Raw genomic sequence first — 24,692 nt, 5'->3', positions numbered from 1 at the left:
TCATTTTTTTCTCCTATGGTCAAAGAAGTCTGGGAGAGTATTACATAAAAGTGAAACAGCACAAGTTTGGATATTGTCAATGTGGAGCAGGAAGGTCATGAGGTCCCCCTTCCCTCTTTGATGGGAGCAGGGCAGGGTGCAGATGCCTCAGGACCGGAGCCTGTTAGCAGAGGGGGGTCCACGGCCCTGTGCTCTTCTGTGTCCTTCAAACAGTTCCTCACTAGGTCCTCTGCCAATGCCCTCAGGGAGACCACTTTGTAACAGAAAAAAAAAGCTTTCCAAATGACATGCTCTTCACTCATTTTTAGCGTACCTCTGAGAAATTAAGATATATACTTATGACAAAATATGACGTGATGCTGTGTTCCATATAAACCAGGGAAGGGGGAAGAGATCAAAGAACTGTGCATGAAAATATAGGTGGCTGACTCAGAATAATGAAGTGAGCTGCTTTCAAATTCGCCACTAGGTTCAAGTGAACCAGACAGTAAGAAAACTATGGACACAGACAGATTAATCCCCATCTCCCCAAACGGTAGAGGAGGAGGATCATTCCACCTCATCACTCTGTTACATGAATAGCTGTCTCCAGGTTACAACTCGAAGAGTATTAGTATCTGTATTATAATCCATCTTTGGAAAACAGACTATATGAAAGAAGACAAAACCAAAATGCAACCATGTGGTTTCCAGAGCAATTTATTCAGGAAAATCTATTCAATATGCCATCAACAGTTCTCCTGTGTGTATTGTGCTGATAAATAGACACTGAGAGGATTTAACAAGTTCATCATTTAATAAGTCTGAATTCATTTTCACCACATGGTATTGTACACGGTCATCTGCTGAAACAGATTTCTTTTTTAACAGATCTTAGTTTAAAAAAAGTCATAGATACTGTGAGTTCTGTATAAACTGGTGGACAGTAAGTTAGTTCCTTTGTTTTAACTTATAAGCCTCAACTTCACCGCAGAATAAAGAATGTAGGCCAAAGAAAGCATAATCGGTCACTCGTATAGAACAGTATTGTTTCTATAATTTGAAGCTTTCTGAATGGACGGGTTCAGGCCTGATGCAACTGTAAAAAGATTACTTAATGAATAGACTATATGGAAATTGTACAAAATGTTATTACCTTTAATCATTAGTAGCTTAAACAGCACTATATCACTAATTGCTATTCAAAATCAAAAACCTGTTTTTGAATCCCCGAGAAGGCAGCATGTGTACACAACCATACCACCTTGTACTTAGGGGTGTGCCAAAACGTAATTCAACAGAAACTTTGGCTTTAGGAAAGAGTCACAAATATTTAAAAGAATGGCTTTAATCGTCATTTTAAGTATACGGTAGGGGAAAAGTGTGCTTTAATTAAATATACATCATACCAGTGATGCTGGCAAGGTTGAAAGTTACTCCTAATGTTGATAGCTATAAAAACTAGTTTGTACATAACAAGACAATGAGAGGAAAAAGCAATCCCTTTGAAACAAAATTATCAAATAAAAAATGTTCACAGTGGTTTGTATCAACAGTATGCATTTTATGACAAGAACATGTACAGATTTGGAGCACCCTAGGGCTCTCTTTATGTCCTAAAGAAAACGAGCATTTACATGATTATGGGTTGTACTGAATTTAAAAAGATCAACTGTACACTTACTCCTTAGACAGGATAAACTGTCCTGGGGTGTACAGCTTTAACACCATCATTAAAATTGTTTGCAAAAGGAAGAGAGAATTAAAAAACAAAACACTTTTCTTTTTGGAGTGAAGAGTCTCTCATTTGCTGTTATAACCAGCAAATGCCATTCACTAAATCAAAAACGGAAGGAAGGGCCCCCACAAACACAGATCTATCTGAGCAAGCTGACCAGTACACATTACAGTCTTAAAAATGAAGGTTATATACTCTATGTTACAAGTCCCAACTAGGCAGTGTCAAAATGACATCTATTTCTTTGCTTGCTTTGTGATCATACCCCTTGGAGGCGTTACAGGTCTCGTGGCATTTGGCTTCTTTTTCTCTGCAGGCTTTAAAATCTGGAGAGATTCAAAAGACAGTTCATTTAGGAAATATACTCAACCCCAAATCTTAAAGAGTCCTTACATTTCATTCAGATCTTTTGTTCAGATGGCGTTTACAATGCCCCAACAACTGTAAAAGCCTCCCTAGCATATTAACACAAGCTAAGTTGACATGTAAACATTTAGTAATTAAGGCTATGATGAAGAGATAAAAATCTATGATCTGGACAAATTATTTTGTCTCTGAGTACTGGTAATATCTTTAGCTATTCCTTCTGATATAGGGGAGAAAGTTCTTTACAAAAGTGTTTCTCCAACCTGCAGGGGATTCTTGCACAATCTTTGGAATTTTGAAAGCTGCAAGTTCTCTGACAATTGGTAAAAAACAACAACAACAACAACAACAAAAACTTGCAAATGAGAAAAAGGCTGAGGCAGATTCTAAATAATGCTTTTGTGCCAACTGAAGGCCAAATGATGTCGTGGTACATTAACAGAAGTTTTGTGGAAATTAGACTAGAGGGCAGAACTAAGTAAACACATAGCACGAGGCACTCAGTACTTTTCACATGCAAGTGGTGATTTAATTTTAGCTGAACATTACATTGTCATTATGGTTTTAGATCTACAGTAAAACAGCCATAAAAGCATAAGGAGCCAATATGCAATGCAAAAAAATCATAATTAAACACTGGGAAAAGGTGCCATAATTAATTTTTTCTTTTACAAGGGATCTACACATTATTCAACTATAACACACACTGGTTAAGGGAAAATAGAAACAGCCTACTTAGCATAAATGAACACTAGGCAAAAAGTGGCAATTATATTTTTCAACCAGCAAAGTGCAAACACAGTAAAAGGAAATAATGTTGAAAGCATGCTCTACCTGAAAAGAACACATTAGTGTTTCATCCACACTCATCATGGCACCTGCATTGTCAAACTCTCCACAATAATTGGGCGCAGAAAACAGAGTGACCAACTGCCTCTTTGCAAAAAATTCATATCCATCTTCAACCACCTTCGAGAGAAAATTTTTTCAGTATAAATAGGTGCAAATATTAGGTAAGTAAAACCACGTTTCAGTTTCCCATTGAGCCTGATATCTTGTGTTCCAGAAACACTTTGTATAAATAAGCAATACCTACCCACCAAAATCAACAAGGAGAATCTGTGCTCACACACATGCTCTTAAGTGTACATGTAAAATTCAAAATCAATACCTGATGGGCTCTACATATAAGATCCAAATCATGCTTATGGAGAAATTTTGCAACCACTTCTGCACCAAATGTGAAGGACACTCCTCTGTCATTTTCACCCCAGCCTAAGACATCTTTATCGGGGTCAGACCACAAAAGATCACAAAGAAGACCTTGATCTGGTACATCAGTTGGTCGCATAATTCGCCGAATCTGCTCCATAGATTGAAGATCTGGTGATAAACCTATTCAATGAGGAAAAGAAAAACGAAGAAAGCAAAACTTTTAAAAGGATATTACCCCTTCCAAAGTTCCATTTGTCTACAGAGAAATTCAATAATCCTGACACAAAAACTGAAATCGGATTATATTTTATTTACTTTTGGTTAAAAGAAAAAAAACACACACATACACAGAAAAAGGACAACTGGATACACACTAGAATTATATGCAGTAATGCATGGGGTGCTGCAGGTTTAAACAGTACATGGAGGCAGTTATATTATACAGAACACTGTAAAACAAAATCCAGTGATTTAAAAAACTCTTCTACGGGCTTCCCCAGTTGATGACAATAATGAGCAATGTTACGATTGATGGCTTATAATGACTGAGCTGAGAAGATAAGGATGCTCAGTGAGAGGTAGTTCTCTAGGAAATCTGCACTATTCATAGACCATTAAAATCTACAAGAGCTCATTGTATCGAGTTACAATATGGGATGCATATTATAAGAGTTAAAAACCACGTATCCAACTCTACCAAAACCTGTGTAAGTATAGAAGCACAGAGATAAAAGACATTATGTTGGCTTTTTGATGGCTGATTAATTTCACACCATACATGAAAAGAAATTCTCTTTGCAATTACTATTTTAATTACATTATAGAAAGCACAACCACTGAGCAAAGAAAAATAGCTTATAAAATATGTATGTATATATTTTTAGATAGGGTCTTCCTCTGTTGCCTAGGCTGGAGTGCAGTGGTGCGATCATAGCTCACTGCAGCCTTAAACCCCTGGGCTCAAGTGATCCTCCCGCCTCAGCCTCCCAAATAGCTATGGCTACAGGTGTGCACCATTACACCTGGCTAATTTTTAACACTTTTTCTAATGACAGGGGTCTCGATATGTTACAGGCTGTTCTCATATTCATGGCATCAAGCAATCCTTCCACCTTGGCCTCTCAAAAGTGCTGGAATTACAGATGCGAATTACTATGCCTGGCCAAAATAACTTTTAAAATCCAAGTCAGAGAAAGTTCTGAGAGGATAAAAAACAAACAAGGGAAAATCTATTCACATCTTCAGTGTTCTAGAAGATCCCTGGCACAGCAAATTACATATTGTTCATTTTATAGTTAAAAATACTTTTCCGAGCCGGGCACGGTGGCTCACGCCTGTAATCCCAGCACTTTGGAAGTCCAAGGCAGGAGGATTGTTTGAGCCCAGGAATTTGTGACCAGCCTGGGCAACATGGTGAGAACTCATCCTTACAAAAAATAAAATAAAAATAAACATTTTCTGCTCTATTTTCAATCCTAATTTACAGAGTCTAGAATTCCCTGTAATAAATCAGTTCCTTAAGATTTTTATCCAAGTAATCCTGGCTGTATCGGAGTGACAGTGCAATGCAACACATCAACAAAGGAGAGTGTTCTGTCAGAGGAAGTCATCCCAATGGTAACTCACAAATGTTAAAGTGTTCATCCTTTGGAAGGGATCAAAACCTATTTGGAACAAAAATCAGCCCAACTACCTCCATGACAGCAGAATATCTTCTCATCCACGATGGCTGCTATCGGTAAACAGTTAAAACAGTCTGTGAAAGTTTTCCATAGTTTAATGTTGTATCTTCTTTTACCTGTGATTAAAAAGAGAGTATTACTGTTCCGTAGGCTCATTCTCTCAGGATTAACTTCCCCCAAAGCAAGATTCTGGGTGCTTTTTAAGCAAACGAAACTATGTTTTTATTAAGAATCTTAATAAAACTGTCTTATTTTAACACTCTTTTAAAATAAGAGCTGGGCGTGGTGGGTCAGACCTGTAACCCCAGCACTTCGGGAGGCTGAGGTAGGAGGATCGCTTGAGCCCAGGAGTTCAAGAACAGCTTGGGCAACATAGTGACACCCCATCTCTTTAAAGAAAGACTCTCCTGGAGGGAAGGGGTTTAGGAAAGACACATCTGATCTAAAAGCAATGACTTACATTTTCACATGAAATCTTTTTAAATTCCACAGAAGTATGAAACCAGAATTCCAGATTTGATAATGATTAAGGATTGCCATCAAATCCCAGGAATTATCTGGTAGCATCAATTCTGTCTGAAATCCAGTATGCTTTGTCCAATCTCACCGCAGCTAGTTCCCTAATTCTTAAGGCGATTACGAACTTACACCATGTGGCATTACGACCTTCCTTCTGAGGAATCCTGAGTTAGCACCCATCCCCCATGTACTCCCCTCAACAACCTACAGATACCAGAGGATCCCCAGGCCTCAGTCCTCTAGCAGGAGGCACAATGATCACACGGCAGTGGTGCCTCTCACAGGCACTACAGGGCATTTGTTTCCAACACTGCACAGACTCCACATGCTCCCACAGGCCTGATGTCACAGGGTGGTCACGTTCTCTCACCAGCACAGGCATCCACACATTCTGGAGTCAGAGTACAGTTCTGACAGAAATATGCCACTATGCACTGTTTCTACAGGAAACTGATGTTCTGAGTTTAAAACCTACTCACATACCTTGCAAGAACAAATTTCTCTGGATTGGTTGAGGACTGTCCAATTGTCCAGATGCCTTTGTTTCCTGTACCTTACTAAGCACAATCTTTAAAAACCAACAGTTTGGCCAGGCGGGGTAGCTCACATCTGTAATCCCAGCTCTTTGGGAGGTCAAGGCGGGCAGATCATCTGAGGTTGGGAGTTTGAGACCAGCCTGACCAAGATGGAGAAATCCCTTCTTTACTAAAAATACAAAAATTAGCTGGGTGTGGTGGTGCATGCCTGTAATCCCAACTACTTGGGAGGCTGAGGCAGGAGAATCGCTTGAACCCGGGAGGCGGAGATTGTGGTGAGCCTTGATTGTGCCATTGCACTCCAGCCTGGGCAACAAGAGCGAAACTCCATCTCAAAAAACAAACCAAACCAAACCAAACCAAACCAAGAGTTTGTCCTTCTCTTCCTGGGGACTACAGGGACATTGAAAGGTTTAAACCTGTACCTCTCCTTTGAGAGTTAGGGCCAGCCCAAACAACTGACCTGAACCACACTTCCCACCCTGTAATGCAAATCAAGCAGTCTAGGGAGTTTAGCACAGGGCTTGAAATGTAATGTAAATTCAACAAATGTTTGCCTTCTCTCTGCAGAGAAGAGTGTTATCTTTTCTCCTAGTAATTTCTGGTTTCTCAATGACTGGGTCTAACTCTGTGGGTCACCCTGTTGCGCATTTCTTTAGAGGCTACTAACTCCTTCACTGGAGGGGTTCTGAAAGTTCAACAAACTCCTCCCGCCAGGCTGAGGAGGCTGAGGCAGGAAAACTGCTTGAACCTGGGAGGCAGAGGTTGCAGTAAGCCAAGATCGCACCATTGCACTCCAGCCTGGGCAACAAGAGTGAATGAAACTCCATCTAAAAAAAAAAAAAAACAAAAAAACCAACAAACTCCTCCTTACGAAAGGCTGATGGGCAATCTGCAAAAACACCACCTCCCATGTCCAACAGCAATACTACTACTAACCACCACCACCACCACAAGATGAGTATCCTTAATCCAAGATGCTCCAAAATTTGAAACTTTTTGAGCACTCACATGATGCTCAAAGGAAATGCTCACTGGAGCATTCCGGATTTCAGATTTTTGGATTAGGGATGTTTAACCAGTAATTATAACACAAATATTCCAAAATTAAAACAAAACAAAACAAAACAAAACACAAAACTCTGAAACCTGCAACACTTCTAGTCCCAAGCATTCCAGGTAAGGAATACTTAACCTGTATTATAAGAACAGGGCTGCTGCCTTAGCCCCCCAGTGATAGTGACTTCCTCTTTCCCCAAGGTCAGCTTTACTTCTGGATATTTTTTTTTTTTGAGGTGGGGTCTCACTCCGTCACCCAGGTGGAGTAAAGCAATGTGATCTCGGCTCACTGCAACCACAGCCTCCCGAGTTCCAGGGATTCTTCTGCCTCAATCTCCTGAGTAGCTGGGACTACAGGTATGCACCACCACACCTAATTTTTGTATTTTTAGTAGAGATGGGTTTTCACCATGTTGGTCAGACTGGTCTTGAACTCCTGACCTCAAGTGATCCACCCACCTTGGCCTCCCAAAGTACTGGGATTACAGGTATGAACTACCATGCCCGGCCTTTGATTCTTTAGTTATGCCACAAACTCCAGTTTCTTCTCTTGCCGATTTCTGCTGGCCTCTCCATGAAAAATCAGTTTGCTTCCTCCTTTTGCCTCTCAGCACTTTAAGCGTGGGGCTGTCTCTTTCTCTTCTTTCTTCATATCCTCCCTAAGGCCACCTCAAACCACTAGGAACATCTGGGTCCTAAAAGGTTTAACCAGGGAAATCGTCTAGCTTCCAAATCCTAAGATTCTGAGCCATAACCTGTAATGCAGTTTCCCATTACTGTACATCAGACAGCTCCGATAGCAGAAATGGATCAACAAACACTCCTGTTTTACCCAACAACATATACCTCAGCCTTTTCATCACATTTGCAAAATTTAAACAAACAAACAAAAAAGAAATGGTAGTATAAAGTACTTATGTACCTGGAAAACAGGCAGTGGTTTTAAAATTGTCCCATGAAAATCAACATTTGAATACAACTTTTCATTTTAATAAAATTAATATATATAATATATATACTAAATGTCTGCAAGCCTTCAACCAGAAGCCACCTATGTCAAGGGCACTTTTATGCCCACAAGTAGACTGGATGGCAAATTGTATCTGCCTGATGGGAGAGAGGACGCTTGATCTATAAACTGTGTTGATGATCAAACAGGAGTCGAAACTGATACCAACCGACACTGATCTTCTAAGTCATTTTAAAGGCCTCTGCATTGAGTAGAAACTGAAACTGATGCAGCTAGTATCATTACGTTAGGATAGAAGTCACAACAATGAGGTCAAATGGATTTGAATTCATCAGTGCAAACATGAAAAGTATTTGCTGGGCTAACAGTTATGTAAAAGGAACCCTTTCTTAACTCAAGAGTAACACTTGGAATAAGTATCCAAAACACAATGTTGCCTGGGTGTGGTGGCCCATGCCTGTAATGCCAGCACTTAGGGAGGCTGAGGTGAAAGGATTGCTTGAGCCCAGAAATTACAGGTTGTAGTAAGCTATGATCCTACCTCTGCACTCCAGCTTAAGGCTCTGTCTCAAAAACAAAAAACAACAACAAAAAAACCCCACCACATCTGCCTTGTATTTCACTACCTAAGGAGTAGTAACTGGCTTACTGGTACTTCTTTGACACAGAATCCCTGTTAATATCGAATATCTTTCCTGTACAGGTTCAATGGTATCAGTCAGTCCAGAACCCACAGAATTTTTGTCCCTGATCATTCCTGCCACCTCACCTTACCAGCTGGATCTCAAGGACACAGACCAAGCAAACATCCAGTTGTGGGAAAGGGTGGTAGTAGAAGGGCTCAGTCTGTGAATATAATCTTTCTAGGATGCACTTCTAACAAATGTGCTAGCTCACTGCATCTATGTGAATTGAGATGGAAAAACACACATCTGGAGACTCTAAGTTAGGATGTGGTCTAGGGGAGGGCCACAGGGACAACACTTTGCTGATCTCCCTATAATCATATTAGCAAATGCCAACTACCTGGAGTTCCTTAACCACCCCTTCACTCCAAACCTGAAACCCCTCCTGGCAGAAATAAGCACAAAAGGAAGGTGAAGGTAAAGATTCAAAACCTTTTCTGACGTAAAACCCTTTATCAAACTGATTATTTTCAAAGTTTTTTTTTTTGATACAGAGTCTCACTCTGCCACCCAGGCTGGAGTACAGTGGTGTGATCTCGACTCACTGAACCCGACTCTCGGGTTCAAGCGATTCTCCTGCCTCAGTCTCCCAAGTAGCTGGGACTACAGGCATCTGACACCACGCCTGGCTAATTTTTGTATCTTTAGTAGAGACAGGGTTTCGTCATGTTGGCCAGGATGGTCTCGATCTCTTGACCTCATGATCCACCTGCCGTGGCCTCCCAAAGTGTTGGGATTACAGGCATGAGCCACTGCGCCCAGCCTATTTGCAAAGCTTTAAGAACTGTGTTTTGTCAATAGTCAAATCAAAGTGCACCTTTAAATAAACAATCCAAAATGAGTCACAAAATGCGTAAAATACTGTAAAAATAATCTTTGTTCAGCACATTTTAGTTTTAGGAAAGTTATTGCCATTCTTCCTGGGTGCGGTTATGCCAGAGGAGAAAAACCATAATAATTTCAAAAACTAATTATTTACACATTGCAAGATTCCATTTGCATGCAATGTTCTCTAGCAGACAAAAAGTAGATTAGTGGTTGCCTGGGGGCTACGGTGAGATGGTCGCGTTAACTATAAATTTACTACAAATCACTGAATTGTATACTTTCAACAGATTAATTTTATGGAATGAAATTACATAATAAAGTTGCTTAAAACTATTTAGAATGGTTCTCAGATTTCTACCAAGAATTAAGTTATCTGTGAATACAACAATTTACATCTTAAAGAAACCACTACCATGATCATTATTTCCTAATCTGATCATCACATCATAAAAGAATCCAAGACCTTATTTTATTATAGCGGCAGTGTTCTTTTTCTACCCAAGAGAGAAAAAACTGGCTGGGCGCCATGGCTCACACCAGTAATCCCAGGACTTTTGAGTGGCCTAGGTGGGCAGATTCCTTGAGTCCACGAGTTTCAGATCAGCTTGGGCAACAAGGTGAAACCCCATCTCTTCAAAAAAATACATGAATTAGCTGAGCGTGGTGATGCATGTCTGCAGTCCTAGCTACCTGGGAGGCTGAGGCAGGAGGATCGCTTGAGCCTGGGAGGCAGAGGTTGCAATGAGGTTAAGATGGTGCTACTGCACTCCAGCCTGGGCTGTTAACAGAGTGAGACTCTGTTCCCCCACCTCCCCTAAAAAGCTAAGTTAAAAACAAGTTGATGAAATAGAAAACATGAGAGATGATACCACTGCATCTAAACTCTCACAATTCCTAACAGAAGTACGTGATAATTGTTTATGATAAATATCTTAATTTCAATAACTTCCTGAGATATAGAAAAGTACTTACATTCATCATAAAATCCATAAATTCTGTTGATGCTGGCACATTCATGGTTCCCTCTAAGAAGAAAAAAATTCTCAGGATATTTGATTTTGTAGGCCAGTAAGAGGCAGATCGTCTCCAATGACTGCTTTCCCCTGTCCACATAGTCCCCAAGAAACAGGTAGTTGCTTTCTGGCGGGAAACCACCGTACTCAAAAAGTCGCAGCAAATCATAGTATTGCCCATGGATGTCACCTAGAAGCAAGAATTTTGTTACACAGTGTTCCCATACTTACAGCTCAATCCACTAACAAAGCTTTAGAAAGAAATTCTTTAAAAATTCATTGTACAATGGCATTGACCTCTAGTAATGAGAGTTTAATTGGACAGCCAACACTAAGTAATTTCCAAACTGGCATCATATTTAGTTCAATTGAACTTAATAAAATTTTTAAGTATATGTGTATGTCCAGAACCTCACACAAAATTCAACTAATTAAGAATTTATTCTGTGGAAAGGGTTATTATGTCCAGGCATGCCTTCTTGCCAAGTAACATGGTATTCCTTTCAGGATGACTGATCAATATCAGATCCCTGATAGCTCAGTCTCTAGGTACTGTGTCAACAGAACTGCTGCACTTTTAGCGAGCCTTGGCCCAGTCTGAGCAAAGCACATACACACATACACACGACCCCCACCCCCCACCCATCAATGCATTTAGCTTTCAATTTTTCCCTGCTAGATAATGCCAAAGAACATTTTACTTTTAAAAACATGAACACAGGCTGGGCGTGGTGGCTCAAGTCCGTAATCCCAGCACTTTGGGAGGCTGAGACGGGCGGATCACGAGGTCAGGAGATTGAGACCATCTACACGGTGAAACCCCATCTCTACTAAAAAAATACAAAAAAATGGCCGGGCGCGGTGGCTCAAGCCTATAATCCCAGCACTTTGGGAGGCCGAGACAGGCGGATCACGAGGTCAGGAGATCGAGACCATCCTGGTTAATATGGTGAAACCCCGTCTCTACTAAAAAGTACAAAAAACTAGCCGGGCGAGGTGGCGGGCGCCTGTAGTCCCAGCTACTTGGGAGGCTGAGGCAGGAGAATGGCGTGAACCCGGGAGGCGGAGCTTGCAGTGAGCTGAGATCTGGCCACTGCACTCCAGCCTGGGCGACAGAGCAAGACTCCGTCTCAAAAAAAAAAAAAAAAAAAAAAAAAAAAAAAAAAAAAAAAAAACACACAAAGTTTTATCAATGCAAATATGCTATAAGAATATATTACGCAAATGAAAACAGTTTAGTTTTACATTGAGTTAAAACACAAATTATCTGCTTCCATTATGCAGAAAACAGAACCACAAAATCAACATCAAGGAAGTTCTACTTTTAGTTATAACCAGTGTTGCTTTAAACTTAAAACATATTCCTATACATCTATGTAGTTCAGACCTTTCCTTGGCTCTCCATTCTTAGTTTCATTTTTTCTTCTGCAATGTTTATTCCTTCAGCAAAATATTTTTTTAAAAAATCTGAAGTATCTCTAAGTAAACTAAGTCCATTAGAGGTATTTATTCTAAAGCTACTATTTAACTTAATTTTTAGTAGTTCCAAGCTATTCACAAACAGGAGAATGATTCTGCTAGCTAATACAAGGTCATCAACATATTCTTGACTCAGTTAATCAATCGCGTAACCAAAGATAACTTGTGTGCCCCAAACTTACCACATATTTTGAGTGGTGCTTCAAGTTCTAGTAGGATAGGCTGACTGAGAAAGATTTCACGAGATTTTAAACACAGTCCTCTGATTTCATTCTCCTGAAGCTGGACGTTCTTACCAGGCTTGGACCCTCTCACTGCAGAGGAGAAAAACCGCAATTAGTCTAATGAAGCCAAAATACAAAATACAATACAAGATTTAGATAAATGGGCAAAAACATGGTTTAACTAGCTTTCTCTGAGTGGCTTCATTTTCAGGACACTTATAATAAACATGGTTTTATTTATTTTTATTATTATTATTTTTTGAGATGGAGTCTCGCTCTGTCGCCCAGGCTGGAGTGCAGTGGCTGGATCTCAGCTCACTGCAAGCGCCGCCTCCCAGGTTTACGCCATTCTCCTGCCTCAGCCTCCCAAGTAGCTGGGACTACAGGCGCCCGCCACCTCGCCCGGTTAGTTTTTTGTATTTTTAGTAGAGATGGGGTTTCACCGTGTTAGCCAGGATGGTCTCGATCTCCTGACCTCGTGATCCGCCTGTCTCAGCCTCCCAAAGTGCTGAGATTACAGGCTTGAGCCACCGCGCCCGGCCTAAACATGGTTTTAATGTCTAATTAGAATCTTAAAATATTAGACAAGATTTAATTGTATCTTTGATATCAAGTAAGACTTCTTTTTTTTTTTTTTTTTTTTTTTTGAGACGGAGTCTCGCTCTGCCGCCCAGGCTGGAGTGCAGTGGCCGGATCTCAGCTTACTGCAAGCTCCGCCTCCCGGGTTCACGCCATTCTCCTGCCTCAGCCTCCCCAGTAGCTGGGACTACAGGCGCCCACCACCTCGCCCGGCTAGTTTTTTGTATTTCTTAGTAGAGACGGGGTTTCATCGTGTCAGCCAGGATGGTCTCGATCTCCTGACCTCGTGATCCGCCCTCCTCGGCCTCCCAAAGTGCTGGGATTACAGGCTTGAGCCACCGCGCCCCGCCAAGACTTCTTTTATAGTATTCCAAAAAAAGGGGCCATCCTGTCTCTGCGAATGCTATTAGAAACAGGATTGGAGGCCGGGCACAGTGGCTCACACCTGTAATCCCAGCACATTGGGAGGCCGAGGCGGGCGGATAATGAGGTCAAGAGATCGAGACCATACTGGCCAACACGGCGTGCACCTGTAATCCCAGCTACTCGGGAGGCTGAGGCAGGAGAATTGCTTCAACTGGGAGGCGGAGGTTGCAGTGAGCCAAGATTGCACCACTGCACTCCAGTCTGGTGACACAGAGAGACTCTGTCTCAAAAAAAAAAAAAAAAAAAAAAAAAAGAAAAGAAACAGGATTGGAAATACTCAGAACCTTCCCCATCAGTGTTTTTCAGAGGACCATGGGACCATGGGTATTTCCTCCTGAGAATCTCTGATTTAATTTACCTATGAAAAAATGTTTGTGTTGTTTTCATTTCATTACAAAAATGTTGGCTGGGCGCGGTGATTCATGCCTGTAATCCCAGCCCTTTGGGAGGCTGAGGCGGGTGGATCGCCTGAGGTTGGAGTTCGAGACCAGCTTGGCTAGCATGGTGAAACCCCGTCTCTACTAAAAAATACAAAAATTGGCCGGGCGCGGTGGCTCAAGCCTGTAATCCCAGCACTTTGGGAGGCCGAGACGGGCAGATCATGAGGTCAGGAGATCGAGACCATCCTGGCTAACCTGGTGAAACCCCGTCTCTACTAAAAAATACAAAAAACTAGCCGGGGGAGGTGGCGGGCGCCTGTAGTCCCAGCTACTTGGGAGGCTGAGGCAGGAGAATGGCGTACACCTGGGAGGCGGAGCTTGCAGTGAGCTGAGATCCGGCCACTGCACTCCAGCCTGGGTGACAGAGCGAGACTCCGTCTCAAAAAAAAAACAAACAAAAAAAACCCACAAAAATTAGTCGGGAGTGGTGGCACATGCGTGTAATTCCAGCTACTCGGGAAGCTGAGGCAGGAGAATCGCTTGAACCAGGGAGGCAGAGGTTGCGGTGAGCGGAGATTGCGCCATTGCACTCCAGCCTGGGCAACAGAACAAGACTCCATCTCAAAAAAAAAAAAAAAAAGAAAATGTTGGTTCGTTGTACTTATTTTGCCATGCAATTTCTGGGCCTGCATTTGTGTTTATGCTCACGTCTGTAGCAAAGGATGTCAGTCATGTGCTATACCGTAAGAAAGCACGTTTCCTAATAATTTGAACAGATAAGGTAATAATGGGAGAAAGAAATCACTGCACAGCATGGGGCATCCACACCACCAGAGCACTTAGGGTTCTTCTACCAAAGTACAAACTTTGCAACAGAGCTCACTTGTCAGCAGGTAGGTAGCTGTGGGAAAGAAATTTTCTGTTTTTGTTCCAGTCATAACAGACTGGACAGTCATTAGATACAGATAAAGTAGCACTAAACTGCTAAATGTACCTTAATTTTACAGTTATAAAGTTCACTTTTGGACCCCAAAATATGTAACTAAGTCTCATTCTGATAAAAATGTTATACAACAAGAAGCAATAAAAGCATAGTAATGATAGTCTTCGAGGAAAGATATGAAACAGATGCATATTTAATAAAACAGCAACTGAGCAACAAATAATGTTTTTTCCATAAGTGATTTTCTTTTTCTCTCTAGACATACATAACAGAGTTAGGACTCAAGAAATACTCCCTGTGAAAGATGGGATCCCTGCTTCATTGGCCAGAAAATGCCAATCACTAGTGATTTCACCACAAGTTAACCAAAAACTTGGGCACAATGCCCAGCAGGAAGCTTTATTTTTGGCTAGGAAAGAAATCCTAGAAGCTTCCGGTTTCAACGTGAATTTTTTTCAGCAGAGTCCCACACTTATGAATGAATAGCTGACTTTAAGTCTTCCAGGAGAATATTTCTGTGATAATTGGCTCATACCATATAATGGCAGGCTTTGTTTTATGAATGCTATTGTATTTAGTCAATGCCATCAGATGAAATCAATGTTGCTAACAATTTTTTTTGGCTTTGGAAGCTCTCCACTGTCACCTTTGAACATAACTCCTTTATTCTGTTTCTCTGTTTGTCCTCTGGGTGGGGACATTCAGAGATCAGTAAAAAGCAAAAGGAATACTACCAACAATTTAAAAATTCTTCCTCTTTTTGGAAGAAGCCTGGTACCCAGGCTGGAGTGCATGATCCTAGCTCACTGCAGCCTCAACCTTCCAAGATCAAGTGATCCTCTTGCTTTGGCTCCCCCAAAGTGCTGGGATTACAGGCATGAGCCACTGTACCTGGACTTAAAAATTACTCTTCATATTAAGATTAGATGCAGCTTTTTCAGGACAAAGATTCATATTTAAAGAATGGTGCTTATGAAAAACATCAACAAACATGGTCTGAAAGCTTCTTAAATTCCCTACAATTAGCGGAAGGAAAAAAGTTATATAAAGATAGAAACTGCCAAAACCGTCTTCCATCAGTTATTATACAGCTGCTCAGCCTTTAGACACCACAGACACCACACTTCACCCTGGAGAAAAGCTTCTCTCATCCATCTCCTCTCCCCTCACAAGCTTGCTGCATGCTTTTTGAAAGGCTCCCTCAACATCAGGTCACTACCCACCACCCCCACCTCCACCATGCTCGTATTTGTTTTATACTTGCCAGTTTGCTTCTGCCGGCTTATCTGGCCCCACTGGTAGAATGCAAACCCACTGTAGTAAAACCCACAGCAATAGCCCTGCTCTGTAGCGTACACAAGCCATAGCCAGCAAGCAGTAGGTGCTCAAAATCTGTTGCATGACTGAAATCTGGATAAATCTTTAAGTAGTGTTGACTGGTGGCACTAGAATTAAACACACATTCCAGACTATATATTTATTTATTTAGAGACGGAGTTTCACTCTTGTTGCCCAGGCTGGAGTGCAATGGCATGACCTCGGTTCACCACAACCTCCACCTCCCAGGTTCAAGAAATTATCCTGCCTCAGCTTCCCAAGTAGCTGGGATTACAAACATGTGTCACCATGTCCAGCTAATTTTGTATTTTTAGTAGAGACGGAAGGTTTTCTCCATATTGGTCAGGCTGGTCTCGAAATCCCGACCTCAGGTGATCCGCCTGCCTCGGCGCCCAAAGTACTGGGATTACAAGTGGGAGCCACTGTGCCCAGCCCAGACTATATACTTTTGATGAGCAAAAAGTATGTTTCTGTGCTATAAAATTACAAAACAATAGTGCCTTTCGCTTACCAGGCTTTATTGGAGTATTTTTCAAAGTATGAAAATCTAGAATTACTCTTAATTTTCACGTTGAATTGTCTAACAGAGATTTCAAATGTGGCTTATGGGGCTTGGCAGTCCAAGTGAACATTGGAGAGTTCTTAAAAGTTGTCATATCAGGTTGGACGTGGTGGCTAGTTACTGTGGAGGCTGAGGCAGAAGAATTGCTTTAACCTGGGAGGCGGAGGTTGCAGTGAGCTGAGATCGTGCCACTGCACTCCAGCCTGGACATCAGAGTGAGACTCCATCTCAAAAAAAAAAAAAAAAAAAAAAAGTTGCCATATCAGCCAAAAGCATACAAATTCACTTCACTATGTTTTTCTTTCTTTTTTTTTTTTTTTTGAGATGAAGTCTCACTCTGTTGCCAGGCTAGAGTGCAGTGGTGCGTGATTGTGGCTCACTGCAACCTCCACCTCCTGGGTTCAAGTGATTCTCCTGCCTCAGTCTCCCAAGTAGCTGGGATTACAGGTGTGCGCCACCGCACCCAGCCCACTTCGCTATTTTCAATGTCCATCAAACAGTTATTTACTCACTGTAGTTAACATTTACCGAGCACTTATCCACTAGGCACTGTACCAAGGGCTTTATATTGCCATTCAATCCTGTCAACAATCCTAGGAAATCAGGCACTGTCATCTCCCATTTTACAATGACTTGGTCCAAAGTCACAGAGCTTAAGGACACGAGGACGCAATGCTAGATCTATTGGTGCATCCACCATACCACCCTCCCAATTAAGAATCTGTTCTACATTGAACTTCAAAACCAAAGGAGAAGGCCGGGCGCGGTGGCTCATGCCTGTAATCCCAACACTTTGGGAGGCTGAGGAGGGTGGATGACCTGAGGTTAGGAGTTCAAGACCAGCGTGGCCAACATGGTGAACTCTCATCTCTACTAAAAATACAAAAATTAGCTGGGCATGGTGGCACACGCCTGTAATCCCAGCTACACAGGAGGTTGAGGCACGAGAATCACCTGAACCCGGGAGGTGGAGGTTGCAGTGAGCCGAGATTGTGCCACTGCACTCCATCCTGGGCAACAAGAAAGAAACTCTGTTTCGGTCGGGCGTGGTGGCTCACGCCAGTAATCCCAGCACTTTAGGAGGCCAAGGCAGGCAGATCACCTGAGGTCAGGAGTTCGAGACCAGCCTGGCCAACATGGTAAATCCTGTCTGCACTAAAAATACAAAAATCAGCTGGGCGTGGTGGCAGGCACCTGTAATCCCAGCTACTTGGGAGGCTGAGGCAGAAGAATCACTTGAACTTGTACCCAGGAGGTGGAGGCTGCAGTGAGCCCAGATGGCACCATCAACTCCAGCCTGGGGGACAAGAATGAGACCTCATCTCAAAAAAAAAAAAAAAAAAAAAAAAAATTCCGTCTCAAAACAACAATAAAAAAGCAACACCAAATTCGACCTAAGGATGTGACTCTTCAGTAGAAGTATCAATATTTCTTTATCTGGCTAGAAAGGGAGATTCAGGAAAATGTATTATTACTGTTAAAAGCGAAGGTTGCTCTGTAGAAATGTATCTGATCTATTTTTCTGGCAAATCACTGGCATGAGCATATTATAAAAACTTCCACACATTTTTATTGAAAACAAACTGGTAAAAATTTGAATTATAAAAGAACAGCAGCCAGGTGCAGTGACTCGGGCCTATAATCCCAGCACTTTGGGAGGCCGAGGTGGGAGGATCACTTGAGCTCAGGAGTTGGAGACTAGCCTGGACAACATGGTGAAATCCAGTCTCTACCGAAAATACAAAATATAGCTGGACATGGTGGCATGCGCCTATAGTCCCAGCTACCCGGGAGGCTAGGATGGGAGGATCACTTGAGCCTGGGAGGTAGAGGCCGCACTGAGTTGAGACCACACCACTGCACTCCAGCCTGGGCCACAGAGTGAGACCCTGTCTCAAAAAAATAAATAAAATAGCATTGGTGATTATTTACAACACCAGCTCTTTCTCATAAGCAATGCCAACTTTTGAAAGTTAGTTGCTGGCAACAAGCAAAGCAAAGATGGAAACTATGGAAGGAAATTTAAGACAAGTTTGAGATTATTTATGAGGAATAAAAAAGTATTTTCCTTGCCACAGAAATGCCCCTTAATTGTTTAAAGAAAAACATATTAAAGAAATAGCACACACTAAAAAAGCCCTAGCTGAATTCTAATGAAGTTTCAGAACCCAAGAAAGGCACGAGTGGTATAAAAATAAGTCAACGAAGATTTTGCTGTTTTAAAATAATCCTGTTAAAAAGTAGGTGATAATTTTAACAATATGCCACATCATATTCATTTCAGTGAATCAATAGCCTCATGATATTTGACAGATTTAGGAAAATAAGACTCAAATCAAAACAGAAAGTAAATATTTCCAACATTAAGCATTCCCATAAACAACTGAGTTCTTTTCTGCAAAAAGTATATCAAGAATCCTTTGGGCCGGGCATGGTGTCTAATGCCTGTAATCCCAGCACTTTGGGAGGCCGAGGTGGGTGGATCAGCTGAGGTCAGGAGTTCGAGACCAGCCTGGCCAACATGGTAAAACCCCATCTTTACTAAAAATACAAAAATTAGCAGGGCATGGTGGCACGTGCCTGTAGTCCCAGCTACTCAACAACTGAGGTTGAAGCAGAAGAATCGCTTGAACTCGGGTGGCGGAGGCTGCAGTGAGCCAAGATCTTGCCACTGTACTTCAGCCTGGGTGACAAAAGTTCAAAAAAAAAAAAAAAAAAAAAAGAATCCTTTAGTTTCTCTGCAAAGTCACCAGCAGGAAAACTTCCACGTTCTGATTATCACAATTGTTTCCACACCCTGCCCTCTCCCCATCCTGACTTTCCTAACTGATGGGGTTATACTTCGGGCATTGAAAAGTGACACTAAGGCAGGGAGCTGTGGCTCACGCCTGTAATCCCAACACTTTGGGAGGCTGAGGCCTCCCTTGTGGCCAGGAGTTCAAGAACAGCCTAGGCAACGCCCGTCTTTAAGAAAAAAAGAAAAAGAAAAAAAAAATTAGCCAGGTGTGGTGGTGTGTGCCTGCAGATTCAGCTAGCCAGGAGGATGAGAACGAAGAATCGCTTGAACCCAGGAGGAGTTCAGGTCTCCAGCCTGGGGACAGAGTGAGACCCAGTAAAAAATAAATAAAAGTGACACCATTTTTTTCAAGACAGATAGGATGTAGCTGCAAAACACTGTTCACTGTTCTCAATAAAGCATCTTGAGTTTTCTACACCTAGAGTAAAGCCAATCCATTAAAAACTTCAATTTTCCACAGTCTAAGAACACATTTTGGTAATACACCACTGAGTAGACTCTACATCTGACCCTACATTTTGAGTTTTCATTTGCTGTAAGCTTTACTGTCGGTGACAACCACTCCCTTCTAGAAGAGGGATGACAGTAAACCCCAGTGAAGTGGGGAAGCTGGAGAGTTCAGACAAATCACCAAGATCCATAAATAAATCATCTGCTTTTGATGCTTTGGATACAGAGGTATGACCTTAAAATGTAAACTCAAACTCTGTCCTGGAATTCCATAAGCTCCATGGAAATGAAATCTTTCCTTCTTGGTCTTGAATGACTTTCCAGTTCTTTATCTACAAAGCGACTGACACCCCGAATATTAACTCCTTCATATTTCAATCTCTAAGGTCAACTAATGGCCTCGATTGTAAATTAAGTTAAATGGTGAAGTCCACATAATACCAATAATTTCCCTGCTTCACAATCAGAGATCCTCACCTAGTCAAGTGGGCTGACTGGTACTGTGATTCTGCACAACAGGTTACAGGTTATAATAGGACTGTGCTTTCAAAGACATCAAATCACCTCACTAATTTCCACAGCTGACCACTGCTGGGCCACAACTTCATGTCCATTTGCCCAGTTCTGAGGAGGAATGCCCAGGGCTCTGCTCCTGCGTGTCACATCCCCCCCAAGCACAACAATGTCACACACAATTCTGTCAGTAATCACTGCTGCCTCCTGCTACTGACAGGCAAGAGGGCACTGCGGGCACAAGGAGAGTAATCCTTTTTCAATGCTGTGATTTAACAAAGAACTCCTGCAAGCTGCAGATCATCTGTCTCCAACAGAGCTTTCCTGCCTTGCCTAGGAGAGGAAATGGGCATACAACCAACATGCTGATGGGAAGGAAGGGCAAGGGCTAACACCAGAGTTCTTATCAATGAGGGAATTAGAAATTGGTAACTTGGATGTGAGTGTAAAAATTACCTTTTCCGTAAACAAATAATTACAGGCTGGGCACCATGGCTCATGCCTGTAATCCCAGCACTTCGGGAGTCTGAGGTGGGCAGATCACTTGAGGTCACAAGTTCGAGACCAGCCTGGTCAACACGGAGAAACCTCGTCTCTACTAAAAATACAAAAACTTAGCTGCACGTGGTGGTGTGTGCCTGTTAATCCCAGCTACTTGGGAGGCTGAGGTACGAGAATCGCTTGAACCTAGGAGGTGGAGGTTGCAGTGAGCCGGGATTCCACTCCAGCCTGGGTGACAGAGTGAGACTGTCTCCAAAATAAAATAAAAAATTAAATAATTACAGATGTTCATTAGGAAAGATTACTTTTGTTTTTTTGGTTAGCATATTAAGAAAGCTTCCCCTTTTTAAACCATTATGTTTGTCCTTTATTATCTTTAGGACCAGGGACGGCTAACCATCAGAATATGAACATTTTATACTGCACCAAAAAGTTGAACACATGGGTTATTTAAACAATCTTAGAGTTTCAGAATATCTGAACACTCCCTACCTTCAGAACAACCCTTATATATCAGAGGATTAAATGTGTAAGCACTTTCTGTGAGCCCGGGCAGAGGTCGTATTTAAACCAATAAAACAAGTCAGGCAATTCTGCAGAACCTGACATGGTCTTGCAGTTTGACAATGGCCTTCTTCAAAGCAAAGATGCTTCTTGCAAACCAAGATGTGAAGTATTACAACCACCTGCTGTGCAAGAAAAATGCTAGCCTCCATGGCTCCTTGAAGGAGGTCATTTACAAAGTAAAACTGCCCCAAATCCCACTTTTCTTCAATACATCATACCAAATCAACAGCTGGCTTATTTTCTCTCAAAATGCCGTTTTACTGTCCGTTACACTAAGGAGTTAACAACCTTAAGGTTTTATCATCAGCAAGGCAGAGTTTGGATAAAAGCATCCATGGTGGGTTGCAGAGGTGATGCCATTACTTACAGAAACATTCAGGAGTTCAGAAAAGAAAAGAACTGCAAAGTTAGTGACTAAGATCTAAACCAACATGCTGTTTTTCTTAAGACTTCACTTTTCAGTTAGCTTTTTAGTACTATTACTGAGCTACTTCTCAACTAGCTTATACTGCTCTCAAGCTTGAAAGATCAATTCTGAACATGTGAAAAAGTCTACCAAGGTCACAAAAGTCTTATTGCCTCTACTTTCAGATATACTTACATCTTAAAGCATTTAAGGGGAAAAAAAAAAAGGTTTTGGGGGCATTACGAAAAGCACAAAATTCAGGCCGGGCATGGTGGCTCATGACTATAACCCCAGAACCCAGGGAGGCCGAGGTGGGAGGATTGCTTGAAACCAGGAGTTTGAGAACAGCCTGGGCAACACAGTGAGACTCTCATTTCTATTTTAAATTATTACATTTAATTTTTTTAAAATAAAAAAGTTGTAAAGCACAGAATTTATTACCAACATCATTTAACTTAGATATCTACATATCCTCAATGGATCATCTTCAAATGTTTCTCTGCCAATTTAACACCCACGAGAAAAAAGGAAATTTAAGTATACTTTGCAGTTAGCCTATTCCCAAGGCATTAAAATGCACTGCTTTATTAATTTCAGCAAAAAAAGAAATATAAGAAAACCTGGTTTTCAAGTGCCATATAACAAGAGGAACTATTAAGAAACAATGATCTCATTTTAGATGTATCATTATTTACTAGGCAAACTACTTATTAGGATTGTAATGATTAAAATTAACAAAAGCTATTTATGAATACAGAGGCAGTTATGGGCAAACCAGAACTTAAATTAGCAAGCCTTAGATGATCTTAAAATTCTAATTTAATTAGATTTAAAATTCTAATGTTTCTAATCCATGCAAATTCCAACTTTTCCTGTTTCCTCAGAGAAATAAAGCCACACATATCCCTGCAGAGATAAGCAGAATTTTAAAATTTAGAAAGAAAATATTTAACAAAAAATTCTTTTCTTACAGCAAACTATTTTAATCAGTTTCTGACCAACTGCTGCCTCAAATAAAGAACTATATTAACTAGCATGAAAAAATATGGTTCTTATATAAATACCTGACATTAAAGGAATGACAAGGTTTTCACCTACAACACAAGGTTTTCACCTGCAATAACATTTCAAGAGCATTTCAGGGGTCCTTAATGACATTTAGTGTTTTTTTTAAAGACAGCATAAAAGGAAAGAATGCACAGATTAAGAAAAGGACGAGATATTTTCAGAGTTTCATTTTAATAACTTACTTTAAAAGATCTGCAAATTCTAACACTAGAGCTGTCATGCCCTCGACTCCACCACTCACAGCATTTATAGTCCAGTAATATTTTAGGACTATATAAAGGCAAAAAGCAGTTAAAACTGCCAAGTTCCCATTATGAAGTGTCCAAGTTAAGGGGTATGACTGAATTCTTACAAAGTCTTGGATAAGATGTTAGCATCTGTTGACATGCCCTTGAATCTGAAAGCAGCTCATTTCAGCTTCCGTCTTTAAAAGCTGAACCTCGCCCCTCTCCCACATCAACATGAATCAATTGCCAGGCACCTCACCAGTCTTAGATGAGCCGAAATTTAAACCTTTCTATTAACCTTTACTAAACCACTGGCCCCCTTCCTTCAGTGTTGTCTGTAGCGAGTTTTACTAGCTCCCGGCTATCTGGGTTTGAAACCCAATTCACTAACTGTGTGACCTTGGTTAAGTGACTTCATCTCAGTTTCTTCTGTAAAATAACAAAAACAACAAAAAAAATGCAAATATCTTGCAATGGGTGGGAGAATATGAAATCTGTGTTAAGTGCTCAAAGAATGCTTGACATACAGTAAGCCCTTTAGAAGCGCCAGTTATGATTATTACAGTAATAATTTCATGGACGCAAAGTGCTCAAGACAGAGCCTGGCACATTGGAAAGATAACGATACCGTCAGCCTTGCTGACTTCCTGTTCAGATGCACGTTCAGGAAAAGAGCGCGGAGACCTCTCCAAGATTAGAATAACTTAAAAGGATTTGGAGGGCAGGCGAAGACAGGTTCTCACACCTCTTGAGACATGAACGCTTGTTACCAAGTAACAAGAAATGGGCCCCCCAAGACCCCAGAACCACGAAAAATAAAAGCAAGCAGGAAAAGAGCCCCGAAACCCGGTGGAACTCACGCCCTCATCAAACTGCCTTCCGTGAGGACGAGCACCGAAAAGTCCATCTCGCACAGTACGGCGCACGCCGTCCAGGAGGCTGGACTGGGGCCCCCAGCCCAACAATCGCTCCAAAGACCCGTCTGGTGTGCGGGGGCAAACGGGTAGAGGCGGGAAACATGGGGGTGGGGAGCGGAGTTTTCAAATTCCACGGCCGGGAGAAAGCCTGCATCCTCGTGCAATGAATGAGTGGAGCCTGGAGGGTCCGCGGCTGGCGACAAGTTGGGGATCCCGGGCTGGCCTCCCTCCAGCTGCAGCCCCCGGCCCGTGGGCCAACTCGAGAAGCTCACTTCCCACGGTGCTGCAAGCCCAACCGGCCTCCCAACTCCCCTCCCTCGAGCCCCCGGGGCCGCCTGCCGCCCTCGGGCCCGCCTCCCCCTTCAGCCGCCCGCCGCCCCCCTTACCTTCCAGCAGCCGTTGGATGATGCTGTCGATGTTGAGTTTGTCTAAATCCGCCATCGCCTTCCCACCGCCGACCCTCCCGCAGCGGCGCCGCCGCCGGCTCGCGCCCGGGACTCACACCTCCTTTCCCACGCCACGAGCAGAGGCGGTGGTGGCGGCGGTGGCAGCAGCCGCGGCGGGTCCCCCCCCTGCCGCCCCGCTCCCTGCTTCCTCCTTCTCTCCCCACTGGAACCACGAGAAGAACAAAATGGCCGCCGACTCCTTAGACAGCCTCGGGCGGCGCACGGATGCGCGCGGGGAGTGCAGCGGCCCGGCCGGGACTTCTTTATGGGCCATAGGG

The 24,692-nt window shown here is 42.2% G+C and overlaps 1 protein-coding gene across 1 annotated transcript; it reads right to left on the bottom strand.

The window, feature by feature from the left end:
• Positions 1–683: 683 nt before the first annotated feature.
• On the bottom strand, positions 684–24,594 carry LOC105493733 (protein phosphatase 1 catalytic subunit gamma). The gene is made up of 8 exons (XM_071071105.1): positions 24,355–24,594; positions 12,253–12,384; positions 10,551–10,781; positions 4,992–5,096; positions 3,255–3,478; positions 2,918–3,052; positions 1,983–2,043; positions 684–1,078 (listed from the first exon to the last, which is right to left on the bottom strand). Exons 1-8 carry the CDS (start codon positions 24,407–24,409, stop codon positions 1,008–1,010), a joined length of 1,014 nt encoding a protein of 337 aa, XP_070927206.1. The 5' UTR covers positions 24,410–24,594; the 3' UTR covers positions 684–1,007.
• Between the last annotated feature and the right edge of the window lie 98 nt (positions 24,595–24,692).

The sequence above is a fragment of the Macaca nemestrina genome, chromosome 10, assembly GCF_043159975.1.
Source record: "Macaca nemestrina isolate mMacNem1 chromosome 10, mMacNem.hap1, whole genome shotgun sequence".
In the NCBI taxonomy this organism is placed as follows: Eukaryota; Metazoa; Chordata; class Mammalia; order Primates; family Cercopithecidae; genus Macaca; species Macaca nemestrina.
This window is presented reverse-complemented; position numbering and strand designations above follow the sequence as displayed.

What these genes read in the sequence shown, in the direction of transcription:
- LOC105493733 (XM_071071105.1), bottom strand. Translation starts at nt 24,409, where the DNA reads ATGGCGGATTTAGACAAACTCAACATCGACAGCATCATCCAACGGCTG. An exon ending in CACTAATGTGTTCTTTTCAG is followed by an intron (nt 2,044 to 2,917) that starts GTAGAGCATGCT and finishes GAATCTCTCCAG; the next exon opens with ATTTTAAAGCCTGCAGAGAA. An exon ending in ACCTGTAACGCCTCCAAGGG is followed by an intron (nt 1,079 to 1,982) that starts GTATGATCACAA and finishes ATCTTTTTACAG; the next exon opens with TTGCATCAGGCCTGAACCCG.